At 36.3% G+C, this 27,961-nt stretch overlaps 1 protein-coding gene across 10 annotated transcripts; it reads right to left on the reverse strand.

The window, feature by feature from the left end:
* Positions 1-714: 714 nt before the first annotated feature.
* On the reverse strand, positions 715-27,961 carry LOC120016305 (DExH-box ATP-dependent RNA helicase DExH14). Of its 10 annotated transcripts, none has more exons than XM_038869009.1 (51): positions 27,710-27,960; positions 27,282-27,325; positions 26,984-27,111; positions 26,843-26,904; positions 26,423-26,582; positions 25,310-25,763; positions 25,126-25,191; positions 24,348-24,452; positions 23,884-24,198; positions 23,127-23,243; positions 22,974-23,033; positions 22,343-22,414; positions 22,144-22,260; positions 21,892-22,053; positions 20,556-20,621; positions 20,214-20,366; positions 20,053-20,136; positions 19,571-19,645; positions 19,363-19,494; positions 19,207-19,272; positions 17,904-17,969; positions 17,678-17,800; positions 17,404-17,553; positions 16,852-17,064; positions 16,544-16,699; positions 16,228-16,452; positions 16,042-16,143; positions 15,819-15,899; positions 15,544-15,624; positions 14,889-15,092; positions 14,679-14,795; positions 14,448-14,570; positions 13,984-14,073; positions 13,531-13,656; positions 13,360-13,422; positions 12,888-12,976; positions 11,747-11,837; positions 9,963-10,112; positions 9,693-9,884; positions 9,540-9,605; positions 8,804-8,959; positions 8,579-8,722; positions 7,364-7,431; positions 7,107-7,272; positions 6,947-7,009; positions 5,415-5,510; positions 5,110-5,277; positions 2,798-2,968; positions 1,844-1,993; positions 1,642-1,773; positions 715-1,157 (listed from the first exon to the last, which is right to left on the reverse strand). In XM_038869009.1, exons 3-51 carry the CDS (start codon positions 27,091-27,093, stop codon positions 1,056-1,058), a joined length of 6,300 nt encoding a protein of 2,099 aa, XP_038724937.1. In that variant the 5' UTR covers positions 27,094-27,111; positions 27,282-27,325; positions 27,710-27,960; the 3' UTR covers positions 715-1,055. The 10 variants fall into 10 exon arrangements, 9 of the variants coding, with proteins under 9 accessions (XP_038724937.1, XP_038724936.1, XP_038724935.1 ...); XM_038869008.1 differs by having other exon boundaries at positions 27,263-27,325; XM_038869007.1 differs by having other exon boundaries at positions 27,282-27,338.

Here is a 27,961-nt window from a genome sequence, read left to right on the forward strand (position 1 = left end):
AAGATAAATCGTAGGTCAATTTGGGAGAGAGAGCATCCAAATCTGTTTGGGGGAGAGAGTACAAAGAGAGAAACCTAATTTGAATTGGGATAAACTTCCAAGTCTTTAAAAAAAATGAAAAATTAATTAAATGTTTATCCTGTTTCCAGCCCTCAGATCCATTTGAAATGCTGTGACGGCTGTCAACGTTACCATGTTAAAAACCGGTGCAATATTAGGCTTGTTTGGGAATGCTGTGAGGTGCTGTGTGGTGCTGTGAGTTATAAAACTGTGGTGCTGTGAGGTGAGTTGAAACGCAAAAAGCTGTTTGGCGCATCACTTTTAAAACTATGGTGCGGTGCGGTGTGGTGCTGTGAGGTTCGTTTGGCGTATCTAAATTACGGTTATATTAGATGACTAATAATATTAATATAAAATCACTTAATGTTTATATTATACATTAATCGAAAATAAAATAATTGACCTAATTTAATTACGTAGGACAATTCAACATACATTGTAAGCGTTTAGGAGTGCTGTGAGGTAAAAAGCTGTGGCGATGTGAGGTGAGTTGGAACGCAAAAGCTGTTTGACGTGTCACAAAAAACTGTGGTGCTGTGAGGTGTGTTGTAACTGAACGCAGTGCAAACGCACTGCCAAACACCCACATTATCAGGCTCGAGTTGTTTGATGCAGGGGCCTGCCGGCCAGGCACTATATCTGACGCCATATATGTGTGAAATTTTAATTGCATTATATTAAATTCTTAATTAAGTAACAATCATCTATTTATGAAAAAAAAATAAAAATAAAGTGACGAATCTATTTCAATATTGATAGAAAGAAATGGAATTCATGTATATCGGAATGAATAGAAGGAAGTGCGTTAATTCTCTCAACCTTCTTCGTAGAAGAATACGAGTAAAGAATCCGAAAACCAGAAACTCAACACTCGATGGTTAGTCGAATTGGCTTGTACATTTTCAGCAAATCTTCCACGCAGAATCAATGAAGAGACCAGAGAAAGTTGGATTTGAAATCCACTAATGTGTAGGGCCAAAAATAAATCTTACAGCTCAGTTCTCCAATTCCAGTTGTCCACTTTCAGAGAATTCCTCCACGGAGTGTTCTTGGTCAAAGCCAATATAACAATCAGAAACCATCATCAACTTCAACCCCTGTAAAAGGATAATAATCCAAACGTTAGGAAAACAAGAATGTTTAAATATTTAGGTAGCAGCTGGATCAACTTCAGCAGCAAGTCACATGCAAAGCTGTCCTTAATTTCATTTCCTTCAGCAGGAGAAGGAAGGATGTACGTATTAAACACTGTTTTCGAAACTTGGAACAAAACAACATGAAACAGTGCTTTGGGATTTGCAGATGGTTTTGTTTGGCATCAAGAAACTTTAAAGCACATAATGGCAAGAAGTTCGATTTATTGTGGCTCAACAAAAGCTTCTATCAGAAACTCACAGAAAACCTTGGACCTTAACACTCCTGCATCTTGAGCTCTATCGTTATATCCAGCCCTACTGATATCTCGAGGAAATAGAGCCAGGGGAAAAAGAATACAAACGGCTATATAATAATATTACGGCAAATACATGAAAGACGAGAGAGAGCTTGGCGAGGAGGAAAAAAAGGGCGGGACAATTTAACCTGGAGACTTATCAGAGAAGATGGTATGTCCATGCGGGTAACCAAATGATCATAGAATGAAACTCTCTTGAGAGCATATAGTTCAGATGTGGAGGTGTTACAGAGAACCAGCCACCAGGCTTCATCTTTTTGCTGCAAAAGAAAGATCAAACTTAGATTTTTCATACCAGTTACTAAACTCAGTGGTAAGTTTATCATTTACCTTAGGATATCGAGGGGTAAAAGCCCTTGACGTATTTTTCCTATAATTGGTCTTCTCCAATCTAACGTTTAGTGTCTTCGATTCTCCAACTTCAGTATGTTTTCTCTGAAGTTTCAATTTCATCCTAACACGGGGAAATTGCTGTAGATCCTGACAATACAAAATGCGTGACAAGAGCTCAATTGCCGAAATGCCGAGACATCCTTTGAAGAATTAACAGCACTTCGTCTTCACAAAACACAAAATGTAACAAATTAATTGAAATGGAGATTATGCATGATCATATGACCTTTGTCCAGAAGCTAACATGCCACAATGCTTGGGTGACATTATGTGGCTTGAAAGTTATGAATTTTACTGCGAGCCTAAGGAAGACTAAGAGCCGACATGGTCATATTATGACAAAATAGAAGCTATAAATGCTGAGAATCATCCCATCTAACATGACAGGATGAAAACATTAAGGTCCATTGACACTTCAACAAAAATTTGGATAAAAGCAGGACAATTTTGTGAAGCTCAAACTTCAGATGATCAATTAGCTGATGGAATAACAAAGGAAGTTGCAATTCATCTTATTGTATGCACTTACTTAAGGGGACTCTTGATCAATTACATAAGACGAACATTGCCCAGTGGTATAGTTGCAAGGGTGCAACCTAAAGGTCACATGTTCAATTTCTGGAAAGAGCCTCTTCACATATTATGTGGAGGTAAAGTCTTCGTAAATCTTGCATGTCTCAAGCTCGCTTTGTGCACAGGAGTTGTTCACCTTTTTACCTAACTACTTATATAGGGGTAGATGTCTAAAAAGTCAGACAACCCTTCTACTGGGGTATCTTTCCTCCTCATATTCCTCCAAACATAAATTAAAACTATTTGCTCATCAGTTGTCACACAGAAACAGACTGCACACAAGTGTAAAAGCATAGAATTCCAGGTTGCATTATGCACCTGATATAATCTTGAAGCAGGGAAATCTCCAATCAAAGCTTGCAATGTTGTCTTAGGAAGATTGAGTAATTGCTGCACTGAAGAGATTCCTTGTTTGTTCAGCAATTCAAATAGGTCAGCATTCATGCAAGGCAACATCCACAATGATGAATCTGTATCGAACCACAAACCCTGAAGATGTATAAAATAAGAATTAGTAGAGTAAACATGACAGCAGGGCAATACATATTCCTTTAAGCAAATCAACCAAGGAAAAGAGAAAGAACTCAAACTAGACATCTAGACAAGGTAGAGAGAAGGAACTTCCTCATCAGCAATGTCCTTCCGCTTATTGATCCATGCGGAAAAGTAGGAATATTAGGGAAATATAAATATAAACTAAGTTGTAGACAGATAGTTCATGTTTATCTATGTACTAGACTTAAATCTTGATGATTATTTTCCACCAAAATAGGAGATGCAAAAACATCCATAACTGAGGGTATCTCATGTACTTTGGGTTAGCGAAATGATAACCCAAATAATCCAAGTTTAATGTGTACATAGGGGCCATTTGAGATTGGCTTTAAGCTCACCTCTATTCCACCCCCAAATATTTGTATAAGGTATTAGTGTAATTTTGGCTACGGAAATTCTTTAAGCAACAATGTTCTCAAGAGTGCTTAGAAAACGAAGTTAAAGACGATTTCTCCATTCAGGACTATTTTTTGAAAGCTTTGATAACATTAAGCATAATGAAATAAAACCAAGACGTGTGACTCATCAGTAAAGTTAGAGGTGTTTTCCATTTTATATCAGCTTTGTTAGTCTTGATATTGGGAAGTAAGGCATAATAGATGGATTGATTTTAATAAACATACTTTTACTACACAACTAGCTTATACTGCTAAATAAATTATGGAAGGGCAATCCTGTGCATATGATGCTATTTGCTTGGTATTTTATTGTCCTCATGAGAAGGGAGTATAATTAAGAAACTCCATGGTCAAGGGGGCCCCAAAAAACACATATGCACCCTCAATATTCACATATGTTACCCTTTTTACTTCCCATCCTCCTGATAAAGCCCCTAGTAGATATTCCTTCATCTCAAGTCCCATACTATTGCTATTCTTCCTCCACCCCTTTGGATATGACGAGAAGTCTCTCACCTCCATTACTCACCTCTTTGGTCACCATATCCTTCCGTTCATGTTCTTCTGCACTGCAAGTTAACAAATTTATTCTACTGATCTTCAATTTCCAACAAAGTATCCTTACTTTTTTTCCTCCATAGTTTCTAAACGGCACTAACCAACAAGCCTGTTTCGACCATATCAAGGAAAGCCGAAATCCTGCAACCTCTAACAAACTCTGTGATTCTTAAGATGTCCTCTCTTTCTCCCTCTTCCAATAGAAAAAAAAAAAGTTTTCCTTCCAATCAACACGAATATTCTGTTTTCTCTTTCTGCCATCAAAAGAGATCTGTTCAAGTCGTACCATAATTCTCTGTAGAACTTTTTTATCTGGTCAAGTCTAATACCATTTGCTTTAAACTTCACAATTGTTGCATCAAACATGATTATAGATTAATGCCCATGAGAAACTTGCCCACTGAAACACTCCAAATTGGCAATTGCCTCGAAATCCAGAAACTTCTTCACAAGTTTGACATCAAAACACATGTTTTACGGTTTAGGAGAGACAGCAAGAAAGATCAAAGTAATTTATCAAGAAAGACACAAAGATTAATGCCCATGAGAAATTTGGCCACTGAAATGTTTAGGAGTGATGGCAAGAAAGATCAAAGTAATTTTCAAGAAAAACACAAAGATAAACACATACCAGGAAGCTTAACTATTATTCATTTGAAAACTGAAGCAGAACCATGATCACTTTTAAAGGTTGCCCATAAAATACAAGAGACTTCTAAGGGCACGTAAATAGAAAAACTTATCCGTGGTCATTCCACTAAATTCAATTATGTCCTCAACCCGTTGCTATAATTTATTCACCTCAGTCACCCAACAGCTTGGATCAATCTAGATTTGTCAACCTTCATGCACCACTATAAAAAATGCTGTCTAAAATGTCAACACTTAGAAGCTGCCAAGAGAAACATCCCACTATTGTGTGTCACCAACCAAACCAAACTGTGAAACCACGAAAAATTCCAATGCAATTTCAAACGAAGCAGATATAATAAGACAGGCATTTAGCCTTCTCTATTTATAAAATTAAACTTATGCCGATTGCGAAAGGTCTAAAATAAGGGTACAAAAAGCAGAGAGGAAAAAAAAGAATGTTTAACAAAAAACAGAGAGCAGCGATACCTGCATAATCATTTGTAAGAGATGCATCGAACTAATTGTACTTGATAGCCATCCACTATTAGCACATATATCTATCATGGCCTGGATGATGCGTACACTTTGGTCCAACACAGACTTCAAGTCAGTGATATAGTCACTGATTGGTAATTCTAATTGAGAGAAATGTGCCTGCATTTCAAAACTCCTGCATGTTAGCAATAAAATTGTGCTGGGAAGAAAAAGGAAATGAAAGGAAATCCAGAAAAGACTAAAGGACATATTATCAGCAGTCATCTTGTTCGGAAAGGAAACAAGATGACATTGACCTGAAATAGCAGATTTGCTTTAACATGTGGATCATCTAGTCGATTCTTGTCCACCATATATCGAACTCTCTGACTCAACGATTCATTATAATTTTCCTGAAAGGAAGTAGGTTAACTTTAAAAACAATATCATAGAACATCTATCACAATTGATGGAACTATGTTTAGTAGAGGGAGAGAGCAGCAAAGTAGATACTTGATAAAGGATTATTCTATTCCTTGTTTAAATTTATTTTAGTTTTGGAGAGTTAAAATCAGGAAGGATACTCAAACCCCCCTGAATTTCTCAAACCCTTTTCTATGTAACTGTAAAAGAAAGTATTGAAAGAAACGCACTGAACGGGTAAACGCAAGAAGTATACAATGAAGGCATACTCGACTAAAAGGAAGAAACTCTAAGAGCCAAAGATAAAAAATTAAGTGGCTGACTAGCTTGCATCAAAACATAGGATGAGTGCAAGAAAAATGTTAGAGCTGCAAGAGCCTCAATCGGAACCTTCAAACCAATGCTGCAAAAAACATGGAGGAACCAGTATCTCTACTAATCCATTAGTTTTTCTAAAAACCCATTCTTTTTTCTTTTTTTTGATAAGATTCTAAAAACCCATTCTTTTTTCTGTTTTTTGATAAGATTCTAAAAACCCATTCTAACAAGGACGCATCTATGTAAATAATTAGGAATAACCCAGTAACCCACATAGCTACAAATATACCCTTTAAACCTTTAAAGGAATTTTTAATAATACATTCAAATTAGGACGATTGGAGGGACAGAATTCCCTGTTAATGATCTTTTTATGAAAGCAATTTTAACTATAAAAATTCTTGGTACCTAAACAACATTTTATCAAAATTCTTGTTACCTAAACAACATTTTACCTTTTTCCTCTCCATGTACACTTTCAAACAACTAAACAGACTTAACCCTGTGTGTTTTTAATCATGAAGTGAAACATATTTTCATTATGCTTAGTTGGATGATCTAGACCCCACTTGATATTGCAGCTATTTTTGAAAAAAAAAAAATCAGCTTTCAAAAGTTTCTTTCATTAAATGTTGTGAGAATAAAATTTGGTAACCGCATATCAAAAGTTATAACAGGAAATAAGATATATATAGAACAATCTGCTACATATTGAAAAGACCAAAATAAGACATTAATTTAAGAAGTTAAACTCCACTGATACAAGAGCTAAAGATTTCCTTGTTAAAATTTATGCGCACCACATCTATGCAAAGTTAAGCATACATGCGCAACTAACACAAGTATCCAGGCACGCAAATATATACATATATGCATGTATGTATACAGAAATATTCATGTAATCATGCATATATGCATGGTACCTTGAATATGCCATAGAATTAAGTACCTGAGTTCAAATCATAGAAGGCAAAGCATCCAGTATGACAGGTTATATTACCCTCATCCCGTGGATATTTTTTTTTCATTGTTTAACCCGCTCTGTTAGTGACCGTACATACTCTACACAACTGAAAACAAAAGAACATAGGCATGATCAAAAGCATACCTCATTATGACGCACAGGAAGTTCATCATACTCTGAAGCAGCTGATAAGATATGCAGAAACATCTATATGGTGAAGCAAACCTCGTTAGCAGTGATCAGCGCAATAGTAATGGCAATAATATTAATAATATCATATGAACGACCGATTGAAACTACTTACTTCAAGAGAAGTATCTGGACCAATATTTGACCCATACATTGACACAGTCATGTAGCTGAGGTAATACTGCGATGCTATCATCCCAAGCATTGTAGGCTGCACACTATCTTCATTCACGTTGACGCATCCACTATCTTCCAGATCCTCAAATGTGTCTTGCACTAATCTGTAAAAGAGAGACATTGGGCAGCCAGTATTCATACTAAGAGATCATCCTAATAGAAGCAATTCAACGGATCTGGTTTTTATGTTATTACCTTGATATATAAGAATTTATAACTTCAGCCTCTGCATTCTCTACCCCATAATATGCTGGATTAACCATCTGTGACATTGTTCGTAAGAGATTAGATGGCAAGTGTGAATACTGCTGAAAGTAGACACCCACACTCCACGACAAAAAAAAAGATAAAGATACAAAAAAACATTCAGTTCTTAAAAAAACAGGCACTACAAAATTCAACTCGGATCTTAAATCTTAATCCACTAACTATTACTACCAATAAGCAAAAGTGTAATCCACTTGGATCTTATTTCCAGGAGGAACTGACGCAATAACTTTTGCAATAATGGCTTTTTGTTGCCTTTTAAGTTTTCAGAATTATCAAGTGGTGGTGCAGTCTTTTAGAATATCAATCAATCTTGATATCTTACTTAGTCTTGGGAATTATTGAGCATTTTTCAGTAGTATGACTGCCTTTAGAACTTCTAGTTTCTATATAAAAAAGTTTATGCTTCCATGTTAGTGAAGACAGACAAAGTGAGAAGCACATTTTATGAATGAAATTCAGAAACATTCAACTACTTTAAAGTGCTGTTCTGTTTTCTTTAGCTATCATTTCTCCTTCAACTCCTTTTAGTTGAATATTCCATTTCTCTTCCTACATCAGTAAGCTAAAGTAGTTCTACATAGACCCGATGTGAAGAATACTTGGAAAATTAGTAGCAGCCAAAATCATCAGTGGCTTTCAAACAAGTGACAACAGCCATCGATTGGATGCTGACAACCACATGATCCAATCATCATTGAACACATTTCTCATGCAAACTAGATACCAAAGAGCAACATCAAACATTTTGTTTGAATATGTAAACATTTCGGGGGTGGAGCGATTCAAACCCCTCCCATTGAACAGGGACAGAAAGGACCCACCCACCCTTCCAATCCGTGGTCCTAGAGGATAATGTGAAACAAGATAAGTCGTAAACAAATAAAGAAATACCTTGCAACTGATGTTACCTTACTTCAAACTAAGGACAAGGCTGGCAAACTAAGAAGCAAACATTTCTCATCAACTTGATGAGGGAATCAATAGAAAAGGAAGGTTGCATTATATTTCTATTTGGATCAGTAGGCAATTGAGTACGAAGTTAAGACCCAGAAATTGGAACCCAAGAAGATCATCATCGACTAAATTGGATTGTTTATGTTTGTCAATCATTTTGACAATTAATGTAACGCAAACCCTTACCAGTCTACGGAATAAATACGTCCAGGTAAGATAATGCACAGCATCCTCTTTGTGGCAAATTGTGCCAGAAACTATTTCTGCATTGATGTGATTATGCAACTGCTCTTTTAGACTACTCTCGACTGGAAATGGTTCATACAAAAACTGCAAAGAGAGATGAAAAAATTACTCTGGCTTCCAGGGCATAAGACTATTTGAATTTTCATAACTCTCTTTTGTTCGGACCTTTTTATAGAAGCTCTTTTTGGGTTCATGGACAAGAATGACTGCTTTTCCATGTTGATCATATTGTGGTCGGCCTGCACGACCCATCATTTGCAATATATCTGTGATTGGAAAGTCAACATATCTCTTTGATTTTCCATCATAATATTCAGTTCCCTGGATGAGATGCGAGGTGGAAAGAACAATAGAATGGGATTATATACATGAAATGAAACACTTGAATGGCAAAAAGATTTATAAAAAAAATTGCAAACACTCTGGAAGGTAGATCAGCATGTTAACAGGATATGCATGAACATTTTAAGTGATGGTCACATGTACCATTTATGTCACAAGTCAACATTTGCCAAAAATGTCAAGCTATCAAGCTCAGCAACATTTTCTTGCATTTAAGCACTGTACGTAAGTTATGGTCTCTTTTAGCTTTCGCCTAACAAGCCAATCATTAGAACTGCAGTTACCATGCCCCTAAAAGAGCTCAAGCCTCTCATCATATAACAATTCATCAAGGCCTTAATCCTAAATATTGGGAGTTGACCACATGAATCCTAAATGAATATTAGGTTCTATTATCCTATTCAATCCAATACATTGCTACTATATGTAATCTTTTATCAGCAACATTATTTTCTACTACTTCCAACCATGCCTTTGTACCAGAAGGAAATACACTAATGCATCTTCTTCTTCTTTTTATGTAAAGCAAAAACATGGCACCATACACAGTTTATCTTACCTTAATAATAACTAGATGTGCAGGAAGGTTTACACCCCACGCCAGTGTACTAGTACAAACCAACACCTACAATAGGAAGAAGATGTTCATTAATGCCAAGATTTTTCCTTTCCAGGCAAAAAAAGAAAAGATATTGAAGTAATAGAATAGTGCCTGGATCTTGTTGTTTGCAAAAAGTTCTTCAACAAGAGATCTATCTTTGTCATTAAGTCCTGCATGATGTAGCCCAATGCCAAACTGTAAGGTGTGCCTCAGGTTTTGATCAGTAACCTGGGAAAGAACCATCTGTAACGCTTCTTCTGGCATACTAAGAAACTGAATTGGCTGTTCATCCGAGGCTTCAAACTAAGAAAACATATACAAAACTGTCAAAACACAGATAACTAGGAGCAAATCATATTTACACCTGGCATTTGATCTCACATGAATAAGGTCCAGAGCAGTAAGCCTTGTCTGCCGGCGAGATGAAACAAATATGAGAACTGGCTTTGTAGGTGAATGTGTGCAAATTGCAGCATACGCTGGTTTGTTCATGCTATTCATCCTAGGGCAATAGTACTTTCCCGGATATCCCTGTTAATAACAGTAACTGTTAAAAATAATTGTAAATGCAATATACATGTAGGCTCCCACCCACTTCCACACAAACAGTTACTCCTGTTACACGCAAATGAATTACCTGCGCATCTACTAATGTTAAGCCGGACACACACAAGTTAAAGCAAGGGAATCTAAATTTTCCAGGGAACATTAAAAAGCAATTGTACTAGTCACTTACAGTAATAATAAAGATAACAACTCTTCAGAACTCCAAAAAGAGGAGGGGGAAAACCCTTAGCCTCAGCTACTTGAATCCTCATATAAGCACTGTTAGTCCAACCTTATATGCTCCTCTTCACCACTCAATCCTATTTGAAGCTATAAACTATATTTATTACTGCCATCCATGCCTTTTCTAGCATCCATTCTCTGTTCTTTTAGCTTTGGTCAATTTACTCTGTGTTCCTGCCACATGGCAATGTCGTCCACTGCAGTAGACGACTTTCTTATCAAATTATCTCAAAATTCCAGGAACCTCTAGCTATCCCAAGAGTAAGAATGAGGAACCCCTCCTATGTAGGACGACATTGGGGCCACTACTACAATATAAATTCTGGATACTAGCAGCAGTCACCCACAAATCATTAGTATCGTTTTTAAATCTAATGATACACCAATTGAGATCCAAACCAAAATGTCCGAGTTTATGTGTAATCCCAGAGTTCTATTCCCAATCCAAAATGTACTAGGTGAGATTCTATCCCAATTGAAGCTACCTCTCCTTTGGGTTAAACATTTTCATTTCTCATCATATCTTGCCTCTATTGTCATACATCCATCTCAACATTCTCATTTTTGTTATTAGAGTATGTTACTTTTAACAAGAAAATAATACCTTATCGTAGAGCATAGCAAGGTGAATAACACGCATACAAAACGTACCATTTAGTCTTAAAACAGGATATGCATTAGTGTGAGAGTGGTTATTCCAATCCATATATGCATCATTATCTTATTCTTCTATTATTTTATTATTATCATGAATGTTCTGAATGAGAAAATACTTCGCGAAAAAATATGCAGATGCTCAGTACAACAATAAGTCCAAGAAATTTTTGACCAACAAATTTCAATATAGACGTCACCAAAGTCAGTGTCAGTCCACATATCATGTAATATGAAAATCAATTGAGCTTGCTAATGCCACCAAGTAGAATACTCTCTAGAATACAGAGTGTCTTAATATCACAATTACATATCTTTGGAGTGAAACATATCTTGCTGAATAAAATTTATATAGAATCTTTCTTAAGAATATACTTGGATTAAAAGGGAATCTTCTACCCACCCATCCGCGGCGAGCACATGCTGCCTCTCTTTGTTTTTGATTGGGAAATTAAAGGGAACTAGCTGAATGTCAAAAATATATGCAACAGAGAAAATCATATATAACTTATCAATATCATGTATCAAATTCATTGATAATTACCTAGAAGTTCATTCGACACAAGGTGCCCGCATTCAACTAACATGAAAAAGGTTCACAAGGAAAAGAAAACTGTGACAACTAATTGGGAAAGGACACAACATCACAGTAAAATAAGAAATCATGGATGAAATAAACAAAAACATTGAAAACATCCACACAAACCATTGCATCTACTTGCCTGAATATGTACTTCAAGTGGTACAGGTCTCACACTTGGCTTGAAATTGAATAACCCATTTTCCCCAATGCCCAACCAATCAGCCAAGTCTCTGTGTAAATAGACATCAATGGAGAGATAAAATACAGCAGCAACTACCAGAAAAAGTAAAAATTGCACGCAGATGCATAAAATCATGGGAAAAGTTATAACAAAAGAGCATCATTGGGGATATACTTACTTATGGGGAGAGAGAGAGAAATAGAGAAAGAGAGAGGAACGGTTTCCACTTATGATTGTTGATGACATATGAAAAACTTTTGTTGCTAACTTATAGAGGATGGCCTTGCCCATTTTTGCCAGGTCCCTAGGCTATAACTTGCTGCTTGTCCACTGCCTCCTAACTATTATACTATTGCTACTTCATAATTAACCATTTCCAAGCCCACTTTCTCATTGATGCAGGGTATAAACTCTATAGAAATTAGAAAAGCTGTGATAGCAGAAGAAAAATGTACATGGCAAATTAGTCTCACAGGTTTTCATTATCTTCATACGACCGTCTTTCCAAGATACCCAATTTTTTAGGGTTTAAGGTTTGATGATGGTAATGATGATGCTCACTTTGCTTCCATATGGGCTTTCAGTTTTTTTTCATCCCTTTATCCAACGTGTGGTTATTAACAATACCTTTTAAAAACCATTATTAGGGACCATGAAAGAAATTCAAAGTTGCTCCTGCTAGTCTGCCACCAACAGCCTTCAGCATCATAAAAGGACATGCCATATGAGTAACCCTTAAAAATAATAAACCACAAAAAGGCTCAACTATTCTAGAAATATGGCTCTGCCTGACTGAGATGAGTTAATTTGATAAATATCATGGTATTAACATTAATGTGAGCATATGCGTATGACAAAAAAGGTAAGCCTAGATCTGCCTAGAGGTAGAATTGCTCCATTGCAATTTAGGGTTAACATGTTTAAATCACAGAAACATTCCTTATACAGGACAAGGGGTGAGGGCCGTAAGTCCGTAACGTCGATTTGCTTTTCTCCAACCCTGCAGGAGCCTTACATACCAGTGTTGTTTCCTCTCTTTGAAAAACGAGAGGAACACACGCACACACACAGACACCCAAAACAAAGGAAAAAAATATACCCTGCATTTGCCAAAGCTGTTGAAAGACCTATGAACCGTACTGAACGTTCTGTTTGTGAGGATATATATCTCATCCTTGAAACAATAACCTGAAAGTTAGGCTCTGCAATTAGACCTTGGAAGGAATTAAAACAAATAATTGGACTATCTGAAAATTAAACAGATTTGATTCAAACAAGCAGTCAAGCAGAATAATGGGATACATAGCTTTGCTAAAAATCCTAATCAAACTAGTATATTTCATGCAAACAATATTGATCACTCTTTGATTGAGATATCCGGTTAGACATGAATCTGGCCATGGTGAGAATAAATCAGGATACAGAATGATTTCAACATATATCAGGCCAGTTTATAATTACATGAAAAATTGAAAGTCCAAGGCCATGTCTTAGTAGGATCAACAACCGCCCTATACTACCCGTACCATAATACTATAAATTCATTATAATAATGGTAACTGGAAAGTTACCTCAAGGATGGGGCCACGATCAGCCCCCAGTAAATGAATCTCATCCAAAATCATTAGCCCAACCTGTGTATCACACATAATGGATCAAGAACTAACCAGCAATAATAAATCCACATGAAGACTCACAGTTTCCACTCATAATGCAAATAAATGAAAATAAAATAAAGGCACCTTTTTAACATAGCTTCGAGTATTCCAACTACGACTAATTCCATCCCACTTTTCAGGAGTAGATATAATAATATCTGCCGACAAGAGGGCCATCATGTCTGGTGTATAATCTCCAGTCATTTCAACCTGATGAAACATCATGTTATTGTGACTAACATTTGTTATTATACGCAAACACGCACACCCAGACGCATAAAAAAAGTAAACAACACTCGTGCATAAGGCTCCCGCAGTGGGCCGCGTCGGCCAAGATATACGCAGACCTTACCCCAACATAATATGTGGAGAAGCTAAATATAAATGATCATTTACTCCCAAACACATAAATGGCTATCATACATATACATATAGGCATGTAGATATTTATATTTACATATATGAATATATATATATATATGAATATATATATATATATATATATGAATGTATGGATGTATGTATTAAAATGATCACCATCTTCTTTCCAAGCACGGAGACAAGACGCTTTCTCCAATCATTCATTCTTTCCCTAACAATAGCCTTCAATGGTGCTATGTAAATAACCTGCATCCAGAATGTACTTAGACGAACACCTATAAAAAGGCCAAAATGAAATATAAAAATTATGGAAGTAAGCTTCTTGAAGATTGTTGAAAAGCCTAAATAAGAACATTCACTTGAATACTAGCTATCGCATAATATCATTCTTTTCTTCCTTTCTTTCTTTTTTTTTAACAGTGACGCGTAACATCATCATACAAAAGAAAGACGAGTCTTTGGTCGAACAGATGAGAGGGGAGACAGAATTCATTCTTCACATTATCAACATAGTATCAAGCTGGGGCCGGAAACAAAGCACCTCAATCTCTTTTATTTTATTCACTTAAAACTTGTATTCAATTTCCTAGCCTACCACATGCAGAAAGGTTCACAGATACCTTCATGTCAGGCTGCGTGTTGAAAAGGTGAAGCATAGCAAGCTCAGCGGAAATAGTTTTTCCACTTCCTGTAGGAGCTCCTAGGAGAACATTGTTATCCGTGTGATACAGAACATGAAAGGTCTGCCATTCCAAGTAAACGCAGCAAATCACAAGCCCTTAAATGCTTGATGTAATTGAAGAGCTTGAATAACTAACAAACAAGCCAATAGTAAATCTACAAAACCAAACCTGGGTTTGTATAGGATTAAAATGTGAAAAGCTGTACAAGTCTTCGTATGTTTTATTGTCAAGTGCAGTAACAGAAAGAGGTCTCAAATCCAGAAGTTCGGTGTGAGAACTACGAGCCTGAATAGAACATATATATGATACAAAACCTTTGAGACAAGCAATTAAGTGCTTACTACCGTATTCATACCCTCAAAATAAAACAATATCTACCTCTGGTAGTGCTAGATTGTGGAAAGATATTGTGTGGAAAGCTTCGGCATGCAACCAAGAATCAGAGACAGCATGAATATAATATTGCGGTGGATGTGGCTCAAATATAGGCACGGTGAAAGAGAGCTTTTGAGGCTCCCCTCTGACCATCCTCTTTGTGAGAGTAAAAAGATCAGAGTGATAGATATGGTCATTCTCAGAATCCTGAACAAAATAGCATATCAGCAAAAATGGTGCAACCTAGTATGAAAGATTCTACCTAAAGTACAATATAACCATTAATGCAAAGGAAATGAGCTCATACGATAAGTGACTTTAGGACTTACATGACGAAACGCTTAAGAAGCCTAATTGTAACATGACTAAAGAAAGCTTTGCCAGACCCATAAGGAAATTTGTCGAAATTTGAAGTGGAAAATAACAACAGAAGACCTAAATGAACAGTAGACATCTTGGATATGAGGTGGCATAAGTATGTGCTAATATAATGGAATTCAAGTCCCAGGCATTTCAAGACGGTATGAATTTTCTCTTGAAGCTCTTATCTAGTTTTGTTAGCATAATTCAAAATAATATATTATGTAGGCAATTCATATCACACGAGTGCTTCCCTAAAAAAGACTAAAAAGCAAGAAATAGGTTTCTAAGACAGAACCTCAATGAGAATCCACCAACGTTGTGCAACACCATGAAAACGATCTTTCCATATAAATTCTGGAGTTATGAGCAAATCCACCTGAAAATTAAAATTAGTATAATAACTGATTTTTTTTTGTAGAACATGGAACCTCTGAGCTTACGGCTGGAATCTCATTCACATTCCACTGAGTTACCTTGTTCACGTCAATAAGTGCTTCTAAATTTAGAACTGTTATAGATAAATTTCAAGTTTTTAGGAATCAGAACAAAGCAAGTAGCCTAAAAGGTTACCTTCAGCACAGTCCTTGTGATCGGGCTTACAGTTGCTGATAACTGTATCCATGGGAAATATCCTAAATATTGCTTAACCAACTTCAATTACCCACGAAGAGCAAATTTGAAGAGAGAGAGAAAGGGAGGAAAAGAGGTCAGCTTAATAGTATAATAAAATCAGAAATAGGAATATAAGATTACAGACAATTAAGAAGACTACTAAACAGGAAAGTGAAGTTACCCTGCCTCCAGGTGCATAGCGAATCAGTGCTCCAATATCTTTTTCCTGCATCTCCTGCAGGCGATCTAAGTTGGCTCCTCGTTCTTCAAGCTTGCGGAGTATCTGAACCAATTTAAAAATAAACATAAATGTTCAGTATCAAAAACCAATTGGGAAAATAGGAAATGAGAAGTATGCTAAACAAACTTCTGCAGAAACTTCTTTGTCAAATTGTCTGAGGGGATGTTGATGGGGCCAAATCTGTCGATCCACGGCCTTGCAGTATTCCAACATGAATAAAGACATCTCGGACCATCCCTTTCTTAAGCAAATTTCAAATAATGCCCGCATGATACGAGCCAAGCTTGCACTTATATATGCGGCATCAGAAACCAATGAGAATGTGTCAATGAAACCCCGAGATATATACAACTGCAATTTACACAAGGACCGTATCAATTTACAAATATATATTATACACAGAAAAATGTAGTGTGTTAATTACAGAGGAATGGTAAGAGACCTGAATGAGAATCGATATTTTTCCATGTTTATTTGATGGACCGCCCTTGATTTCTAATGGACACGATGTACGCATCATCATCTCCAGCTCAGTTTGTTCCTCTTCTCGAACAACAATATTTTCAAACTCAGAAGAATGGGCAACCATGTCAATGACCTATAGTCGAAGAACCAACGTGATGCACAATCAATTCAATTTAAGTAGGAAACTAGGAATACAGGTAACACATATAATATTTAGAAGTGCAACAATGAGATCATATAAACTGGTATAAACATGACATAAATTGCATGATAATATTTAATAACCTCGCTATCGCTCATATGGCGTTTCAACATGTCATTGTAGGTTTCAACACTAGAATATTGGATATAGAAGTGGCTAGCAATCCGACCAAGCTCTGTGCAGTAAAAATTGCCACTTTTCTCATCAAACCGCATCATTTTAGCTTTATCAAGTGCACGTGCAGCATCTGTTATCAGAGATCTTTGCTTTAAACTCAAAGAAGGATCTGCAATAACCTGCCAAAATAAGATTTGCCTGTATAAGCTCCACGAGGCAGTAAACTAATTCATTGAGACAGTGGTTCAAATTAGGTCGCCAATGTCCCAATCATGTTCCTCAAGGGTAAGTCAAGTCATTGGCAAAAATCAACTTTTCCATGCAATACTAGTTCTGTTAAGCAAATAAATTTCTCGAAAGGTTAGAACTCATGACCCACAAAGATGAGTAAGCTAAGCCAGAAGCTGACAAAAAACAATAAAATTGCAATGATATACAAAGAATAAATATGTATTAGCACATTTATCTCCAACATCAAAAAAGTCACATCAACAAAGGATAGACAAACCAAATGTTACCTCATCCCATCCAATTCCATATGCCAAAGGATTCAACCTCATCCTGATAAATAGATAGGTATACCCAAGCCAGGCACAAGCTTCCTTGACATTTGTCACAGTACCTAATGCCACCTCGGCATTTAAATTGTCTTTCAAGGAGCTAATAAACTGCAAATGCAAAGAAAAGATCGAGTACACACATATAATAGCAGGTTATCAAATAATAATAACAATAATAATAATAATGCAAGTTAATGCTCCATAAAGCTAAAAGTTGTCAAAAATTAACTACCTGACTTTCTATGGGGAGTTGATTTGTCAACAACCGAAGATAGTAAGCTAACTTGTCATGAGACGTGATGATTATTCCCTCACCACTTTTGTCAAATTGTGGTCTCCCAGCCCTTCCGAAAATCTAAGAAACGACACAAAATAGTGAAAAGCAGCTATTGGTAAACAAGAATCTTATGTAAGGCAAATCTAATTAAGATTTATTTTTGACAGGGATTTAACTAAACCTGCATAACATCAAGCATGCCCAAGTCGCGCCATCCACCAGCCTTTGGATCATATATTTGGGTCCCCTGGACAATGACACCAGACAAATTGAATTTTGAAAAGTAAATGAAAGTTAGACGACATATCTATCTACGGAGGCTCTTTTTTGTTTTTGACATTTTGGAAAGTGATATGAAAATTACTAGGACGTGTGAAACACCTTTAATCCCAATGCTAAAGCTACCCCTCAAGTGCAGGTCAAACTCAACCATATGTTTGGTAGGCGCCCTACATGTGTAACATTTTAATTTTTTACGTGGGTGGAACGTTTGAAACTCAACACCTGGCGCCGTGCATGGGCTCCAATACCATGTTAAGATAAATAAATAAAAAATCATAGAGAAATATAGCATTCCTTGTGTTGAGTATTAAACCCAAGGAGCCCTTATATAGGGGATAAACCTTCATTGGGAAGTCAACCTACAAATGAATAGAAATTTAAGACAAAATGAAACCTAAGTTATACATAGATCAGAATTTATCAAAATAATTTCCAGAATTAGTTATAGACCTTCATTGGGAAGTCAACCTACAAATATATAGAAATTTAAGACAAAATGAAACCCAAAGTATACATAGATAAAAATTTATCAAATAACATCATAATTATATGTTTTCTCAAAATACTAATTCCGGAAAAGTAAGTTTATCATGAGTATTGAAGGGAAGGAGTTCTCCAGTCCATTTCGTATAAGTTTAAAGATGAGTTGAAAGCAGATAAGGAGAAAGGGATTTGTGACACCCTTTTATCCAAAAAATACAAAAAAATAAACACAAAAATAATAGTGAGACTCTATCACGAATTTCAAATACACAGGAAGCAAACCACTCAAATTTCTCAGAGGCAACACTAGAGTTATCCAGAATGTCTACAAAATTGGTTTCTTGTTCAGAATCCTCAGATTTCAAGTAAGAGTTTGCTTATCTTTTGCTGGCTTTATAAATTGTCTTATTTACTACAAATAAATGGTTTGGAGGAAGAAAGATGCATTGTAACGAGAAGTAGTCTGCAGACATGGCCATTTGTAGCCACATCATTTATGATAATGTCAACTTATAATTTATATACTGCACACAACATTTCTAATTTTTTTATTCGATGTCTGATGCCACTACAGCACATGTACTAACAGTGTTAAATGTAGGATCTGATCAAAGCATTCACAAAGAGGACTAGATTGAACAAAGTCCACAAGTTCAGGGACTAATAGTGCCATTAGAACTTTATTATATATACTTGTAAAGGTAATGATATGGTCACACCTTAATCACAACGGTGTGGGCAGGCAGATTTACACCCCATGCCAACGTTGCTGTACAAACAAGAACCTGGAATCAGAAACAACATAGTTTTGGTGAAATGAGCCCAAAAATATCAAAAAAGTGTTGTGCTGAATGTAAAGGCTAAATGGTCACAACCTTCAAGAGCCCATCAGAGAAAAGTCGTTCAGTCAAACCTCTATCAGCACGTAGCATCCCAGCATGGTGAACCCCGACCCCATTATCAAAAAGTTGAACTAAATCTTTATTTCGGGATTTCTGGACCTCCTTCTGCTATGCAAATTTTATTAGAAAACATCTTTAAAAGGGAACATGAGGGGGGCAGTGGAATATTTTTGCTCTTCACCTTGATCAGAGAAAATTGTGGATGAGTTTCATTTTTGAAAATCTCCAGAGTCTCATTGTTCCGGGCAAGATCAATCTGTTACAACATGTCATATAAGAAATTCCAGAAGTAAAGTATCTGATGATGATTCAAAAAAATTCCCACTGAATTAGTATTGTATAAAATTGTCTGCGTGCTTCACCATAAAATCCAAACATATATGGTGGGATAAAGAATCATAAACCAGTTGCCTTCATACAACTAAAGTGACTTCATATTCTTCAGGGCAGAATGCATTCTTATATCCTAAATTTCTTTTATCTGAAGGTTAGATAAATGCACTCCACTCTAAACATTGTTTTAAGTCAATGTTGAACAAAACAGAGCCACTATGACTCTTCTTCTCTTTCTACATCTATGACTCTCACTAGGTCACGTAATTAACTTTCAATCACAGCTGATTTCAACACAAAATAGGCTGCTTGAAAAGAGCGCACAGTTACCAGTTTCTCAGCGGTTTTTGCTGTATCCTTTCGTGAATGTACAAATACCATAACCTGATGTCCTTGCCTTAAAGAATCAACAACCTATCAATAAAGCATTTATTATTTCAACCATACACCAAAAACAAATATCTCAGAAAACCTGACCTAAAACCAGATACCTTCTTGTAGCATATCTCATTCAACAATTCATTTCGAGCAATAAAGTTCTGCGCACTAATCCCAATATACTGTTGTGCAAGTGGTACAGGGCGATAACTAGAATCAAAGAAGAATAGACCTGCATCTGGATTCACTCTCAGAAATTGTGCAACCTGGAAATTAAAACGAGATAGATCGCCATCAAAATGTGTAAAGTTAGATAAAAATGATGTTAAGGTTTTCATCATCACCATCCGAGCTTTTTCGGAAATAGTTTGGGGTAGGCTATGTTCAAGTTTTCCTCAAAAAGAAAAGATAAAAAGAAAAAAGAAAAAAAAAACATATTGATAGTCCAGAAGAACCTCCAGATAGTTGGGTAAAGTAGCAGAAAGGCCCACAATGCGTATCATTGTCTGAGTTGACTCCACCTGTCAACTCAAAAAAGAAATCGATGGAACAATAACTCATTACACATATATAGATACAAATAAATATTTCAATTTAAAGCACCCACAGCTAAACATTGTTCAAAACTTCTCTACGAAAAGAGATGCATACTAAATACAGGCGAACATGTGGCCCAGAGTTGCAGTAATACAACCTAGAAATCACAAGTTCAAGTCAAAGTGGAAACAACCTCTCCACATTATGTGGAGGTAAGTTGTATGTACATCCTGCCTATCCCCGAACCTGCCCACTGAGGACACCTTGTGCATGAGAATTTTTTACCCTTTTTTATGCATACTAAAGAATAATTACAGAGCATATTATTCTTCAGCTAAACACCATTATTTGTACATTTGGGTTGACCATAAACAAATCTGACTAGATATTGCAAAATTTTGGGCCTTCTGGCGTTGTGGAGGTCATGCGATGAAAAAAGAAAATGTAAAGAAAAATAAAATGTTGATGGAAATTCACAACATCTAGAGCCTCTAGCATCATGCCATTGGTTTTAAACAATCATTATATAAAAAGTTGCCTTTAACTAACATACAGCAACAATAACCTACAATATATGCCTTGTCAATCTCTGATCAACATGATAAACAAACAACTAAAACATAACGTAATCATGTTTCAATTGGAGTGAGTACCACTCAGACAAGAAGACACATATGTTTTGGGTCCTTATAAGTTTACGCCATGCCACTAAAGAAATCATGAACTTAAAGAAAATGAAATAATCACCTACCTTCTCTCATCTAAATGGGTTGGTAGAAGGAAGGTATGATATATACAACAAACACAAAGCTAGATACTGGCACTGGGACGTAATATTATGAGTGTTTTTGCAAAATGCATTTTTTCCACATCAACAATAGCTTAATCAATTCTCTTGACTCAAAATGTTTATAACGTAGGAACAAAATTAAACAGTTTTCAGTTTTCAGTACAAAAATTGAGCAACTGGATCTATGTTCACAGATTGACAATTGCATCAACCCATAAAGAAAACAAAAAAAATCAATCCTACAACCCAATGTGCGTTTGCAAATATCAGAACTAACTAAGAGTTCAATTGAAAAATAAAGCGCAGTATATTGTCTTGTAAGCTTCCAAAGCCAAGGACTGAAACAAGAATGGGACAATGTACTCACCCTACACATTCACAGCTGTGAGTTGCGATGAAACAAATAATAGCACCTAACGTAGACAGTAAAAATAGTTCTAGAGAACACTGATAATTCACTTCACCTGGCGTAGGGTTCGAGCGACTAATGCCTCTATGACAGGGCCTCTATCATCGTTCAACAGATGCACTTCATCAATAATTAATAGTTTTACAAGCATTGAGAGTGACATATCACTACTCTTCCGAGTAATGACATCCCATTTCTCAGGTGTTGTCACTATCATCTGCTTTTTGAAATTCAAAAAGTGAAAACATTAATTCTAACAGGGATTCAAGACAGAAGAATAAGCACACTAATCTAAACAATAAATGACCTGAGTTTCTTGTAGTTCATTCTTAGAAAGTTGCATGTCTCCAGTAAGTTCCCTCACAGTCATGTTTAACGGAGATAAACGAAGGCTAAAAGTTGATGTGACCTCTGCAGCTAATGCCTTAAAGAATGGAACATAGGGTTTAGTAATTACTCGACAACTTCAGCTTATGGACAAAAAAATTTATGCTGATTGGTTCAACCTTCATAGGAGCAACATAAACTATCTTAAATTCATCTTTGTGCAAATATCCATTCTTGAAATGTTGTCCAATCTGAAAAAATAGAATTACAAGAATATGATTGGGAATTAAGATAGAACATAACACAGTATAGGAATAAAATAAAATTGCATTTCAAAAATTGTTTTAAAGAAAAACAGAGAGAAAGAAAAACCTTGAACAGCCCAAAACTTAAATCTCTACAAGCATTAGTAGTCCGCATATAAACAACAAAAAAATCTTGGCATTAGCCTCCAATGATGCTTTATTTGGTTTAGCATAGTTGAATGCCAAGACCGTATATATTATGTATATTGCATCTAAGAAAAACACGATAACCAATGTTATCATCAATAAATGAAGCCTATCTCCATCTAGATTAAGATTGAAAATTTGGTGAGGAAATAAAACACTTGCATCATTGCATGCAAAATCGTGAATAGGTGATAATTGCAATATTGCCTGCAATGATATGCACATAAGAGCTTGGAAAAAAATGAATGAAATGGATACAGTTTAATATTTTACTAGTTCCAACCAGATGAATTTCACAGAGAAGTTAAATCCCAAAAGGAAGCAACAAAACCCAATAACAGCCCACCAAAGTGCACACCTCATGTAGAATAGAAATCATAGCTATATTAGTTTTGCCAGCACCTGTAGGAGCACAAACCTGCAGATATTAGAAAAACAATTACACACACTAAAATCACTCCTGAGTACAATGGAAGTGAACTTGACAACTGGTACAGAATAGACGACTCACTAATATATTCTCATTAGTGTAGTAAACAGTTCGGAATATCCGGCTCTGAATACGGTTAAGGGATTTGTAGCCGTGGAAAGCAACTTGAGCGAATTCATCCAACTCCTTTATCTCAATCTGACAAGTTATAATAAACCAAAGCAGTAAGAAAAGAATCAAGGTCACCAAAGGCACCAAGAGAATAATCAAGATTAAAAAAACAGCTGAAAGGCTACAATCAAGTAATAAATAAGAAAAACGGAGCAACCCCACACAACTTTTAATGCTAAGAAAAAGCAAGTCCTTTCCTGATATGGAAAGTTAGCTATACAGGAATCATTCGCTTATAATAAAAATGTACTTAGACATAAAGTTTCGGTAAGTTACTAATAGTCCAAAAGATCCTCAAGATAGTTCCATCAGAAAACATACACATGACAGATAATGCAACTTAATTGCACCTCCCACAAAAAGGAAGCTTCTGTATGAGCTACCATATGTTAGATCAGCCAACCATTTAGTGCTTTTAAAATTGACAACAGATGATCTTCAGCACTGCCAATGATAACATTTTGATGCAATATTTTCCGGAAACTATCCCTTGTTGGCAAGGTGCCAATCCTCTTAGACAACATATATGTTGCTTCTTTTCTTCTTCTGGGAACTTATTTTAATCACTATTGGTGAGCATTCCTCATATATATCAGAACAAAATGAAATTAATGTAAATTATGTAAAAGAACGATCTCAATGATCTTTCACAATAATTTGCACGTACCAGCTTTTCCCCGGGTTTCATTGGAGCAGTCGGTGTTGGGGGAATAATGACCTCCTCATACCCCTTATAATGCTTCCTTACAGTTCCTTGAGGAAGTGCAGTAACTGCCAGAGATGGGGACCCTGAACCAGAACCAGAACCAGAACCAATCAAATCATCAAATGGATTTTTCCTCTCACTGGCTTCAAGTAAAGAAGAAAAACTTGTAGCAGAGATGTCGCTCTCAGCCCCATATTCTATTCCACGCTTGTATCGCTTTTCTTCCTTGCGTCGGAGTTTATCTATTTGTCGTTCAGACTCCGTTTGAACAGTAACCTATAGCAGAAGTTGCACGTTCATTGACAAATTAATCCATCCATAGTCAAACATTAGTTCTAAATATTTTCAATCAGAAATCAGTCAATACCATCCATCCACAGTCAAACACTAGTTCTAAATGTTTTCAATCAAAAATCAGTCAATACCTGAGTGCCATAACTCGGCATACGTGTTGGAGCATTGGAAGCCATTTTGTTAGACTTCAGTACATGAAATCCATGATGGATGGCATCAACAAGTTCCTTCCTGTGCTGAAAAGGAAAAGATAACAAAGTAGAAAATCAAGAATAGTTACAAGAATTCAGTATCTGAACCAACTTTGCAGACTTCAGTACCAAAAATCAATGATGGGTGGGTTTTAATCCCGAAAGGGGGAAGGAATTCCACATATATCCAGTAATATTTATCATAAAATCGTCTGACATTGGACAATATTGATACTAAGCAATTGAGAGAGAGAGAGAGGACTCTGCCCTCAGTAATACTGCTTCGAAGAGTAGTCGAGCCATTCACGTGGGTCCAGCAGAAAAATATGTTCTTAAGGGTCACTTATAATAAGACCACTCAAACATGTAGTCACATAATTGGGTTCCTGGCAAGGCTTGGGTTGAAGTGGTCGGATTGGATTTGATGGTTGGCAGCTGAAAATATGCAGTTGAGGTACTGATGGCAGTGGTGGCAGGAATCACCGTTTGCCTAAGGCGAAAAGGATTGACCAAAATGGTAGTCACATAACTTCGGCAAAGAGAAAAAATATCAATGAATTCAAAAGGTTCACTCCTCATATCCCACTACAGTGCAAAATTTATCCCTGGAAATGCATTATTGTGCAAGTAGCTGTAAAACATGCGTATAGCAGTAGTTGTGAACACAACCAGAATGCCAGAGAGTTCAATAATACAGAAGAATAGTATGTATCCATACTGATAATAGGTCTTGAACAGTTTCAAATGCACCATCCCCAACAAGATCCAATAAATCACCAGCTATCTACAAATCAAAGGACACAGACAAAGCATTCAAAAGTTTAGCTTGTGGAAGAATACTAAATAGATAAAAGTTCGAAAAACAAGAACACTCTGAAAGAATTTTTTTTTTTGAATACTACCTCCTCGCCAGGTTTATCTGAATCAAGAACTCGGCATATAGTCATTGCCAGCTCATCCCGGGAAAGCTGAGAATTGCTTTCACTAACTATACGACTGCATGCATCTCTTAGCCAACTCAAGTTGTAGGTTCCCTCAATAACAGCGGCATAGTTATACCTATGTTCACTGGGATCATAAAAACCTTCATGGAACGGAGAAGAAGTTTGAATGTTTTCACTTCCCAGCAAGTCTCCATCATCAAAAGAAACTTCCACCAAAAACCGAGTAGGTGTTTGGAAATGAAGTTCAGCACCAAATTCAGAAACATCCCAACACTCCTTTTCACGGTGCTCGGAAAGAAGTCCATCCTCACAGTTACCAGGCTGTAAACCATAAAGCATCTGAGATAGAGACGTAACCTTTTGCAGGTGAGCATCTGAGACCGCATGACCAATAAGTTTTTGCAATTTTAACCTACAGTTAAATTTTATTATACATAGGTTAAGCCCGCAGCACAAAAATGAGGAGAGAATCCTAAATCAGGGTTCTGGAATACAAGAATAGATAGAAACAAAAAAGTTCAGATAAAGATGTTTCATAAGAGAGGAGAATTATAATTCGTTGAGAAGAATGATGGAATGCGGAAGTAGAAACCGGAAAAAAAAAAAATATATATATATATATATATATCCGACATAGAATTCCCATATAAATGATTGAGGAATTTGAAGTCCTCTCAATGATTGAGCACCTAATCGCTTATATACAAAGAAATTAATCAACAGAAGGATGCAACATTTAACAGGCAACAGATGGCCAAATCTTGAGCATCTCAAAGAAAGGCTAGATGGAGTTTGCGTTTTTACAGACAAATCAATCTTAAAAACCCGATTTCAGAATTAAACTCTTCAACCTTTACATGACCAGAGAATAATACTGTATGCCATGTAAGAATAGTTTATTTCCTTTCAAAAAGATGATAGCAGTGATATTCACTACACTCACATCTTGAAACAATTTGAATAGAAAGAGTGACAAACTTCCTCCCAAAGCTAATTGCTAGAACACTTTATGTTTACAAAAATTTTAAAAAATTTACCACTAAGAGATAGAGTTGGAATCATATCTCTTACCTCCTATCACCATCCACAATTTTCTCTGCTTCTGGCAAACCAAAGAGATGATAAACCATCAGTGCCACTTCACGAAACTCTTCTGAGGGCACTTCTCCATCAATCAACTCCAATACAGCAGAAATAAACTGTTTGTATGCTTGTCGCACCTCTAAGGAAGCTACCCAGGCAAAATTCGAGTCATCATTTATCAAACCAACATTGTATCACCACCAAAATATAGATTCACAACATATTAAGGAGGAGACATGTCTAGATAGTCCCAATTTGTAATTTGGTGTTTGAAGAATACCAATAGTAGAACCATAACCACAGCATTATACAGTGAGCCACTGGGGTCGGATCTAATCCCGATATTTCACAATTCTTGAGCAACATAGAAAAAAATAAAAAAGTGGAATGCATCTCTACATACATTACCTTCTTCCCACTTGTAAACAATCTTCCTTGCAAGCTCGGACTCATCCAGCGTGTTTGCAGAACTATACCACAGAATTTTACATTTAGTTATTTTCCCGCAGTTTCTTGGCAATCAAACAAAAAAAAGTATATGGTCATTACTTGCGAGGTTTCTCACGATTTTGTATGATAGACTTGCGTTGAAGATAAGCTTGATCTATGTCAAAAGGTTCTCTGAGTGAGTGAGTCAAGCGCGGAAGCTGAACCAACATGGCTTCTCTCCTTATCGTCTAAGTGAAGGATACCAAAATAAGAAAGTCTACATCATTGACTTTAGATTTCGAAGAAACAAAGCACAGAATGGAACTGATACAATTCATTCAGGACCCTTTTGGGGGAAAATTAAAAAAAGAGAATGGACCAAGTCTTGTTAAGACAAACCTTATGGGTAGTAGTATACCTGTGGGGGAACCAGACTACTATTAGATGGAAAGTCTTGAGAATCTGCAAAAGACCACTAAAACATTGTGGAGTAATTAAACCCCTAAAACAGTAAGAAGTTTTTGGAGAACAAAAGTCTGAATAGGAAAAAAAAAATGATCGACAAAAAAAAAATCAAGAGGAGAAAAACCAGTCTAATTCAACTTTTCCATTCTTCTCTACCCCATCTCCGTATTCCCGTTCAAAACCATAACATAATCACACATATATACTAATTGAATTAGCCATTACAGTGAATTCCAACAATTCGATACTGCTTTCCCTTCCAAATACGAGCAATTACTGCAAATTAGGGCACTACGATTCCTCATACAAAGAACTGTCCATTCACACATGTAATCAATGCAAAATTAAGTGAAAAATCACCTGAATTCGATCCTTGTATACCTGAATATAAAGAAGCCAAGATAAATTTATTTACACCCTCTCGTTGCTTCGGCCGTGAATCACGTGGATGCGTCGCGCAAGAAGAACTCGTGATGAACAACTCCAGCTTAGTGAAAACAAAACTTCTTAGTCCTTACTTTCCCAGAATAGGAGCCAGAGTACTGGCAACGGGAGTTTGTGTGCTTCCTTATTGACTCTTCTCCTAAACGCACACTAGGAGAAGGCAGAGGCACGGCTCTTTTTTTGTTTCCT

The sequence above is a fragment of the Tripterygium wilfordii genome, chromosome 15 (genome assembly GCF_013401445.1).
Source record: "Tripterygium wilfordii isolate XIE 37 chromosome 15, ASM1340144v1, whole genome shotgun sequence".
Lineage (NCBI taxonomy): Eukaryota > Viridiplantae > Streptophyta > Magnoliopsida > Celastrales > Celastraceae > Tripterygium > Tripterygium wilfordii.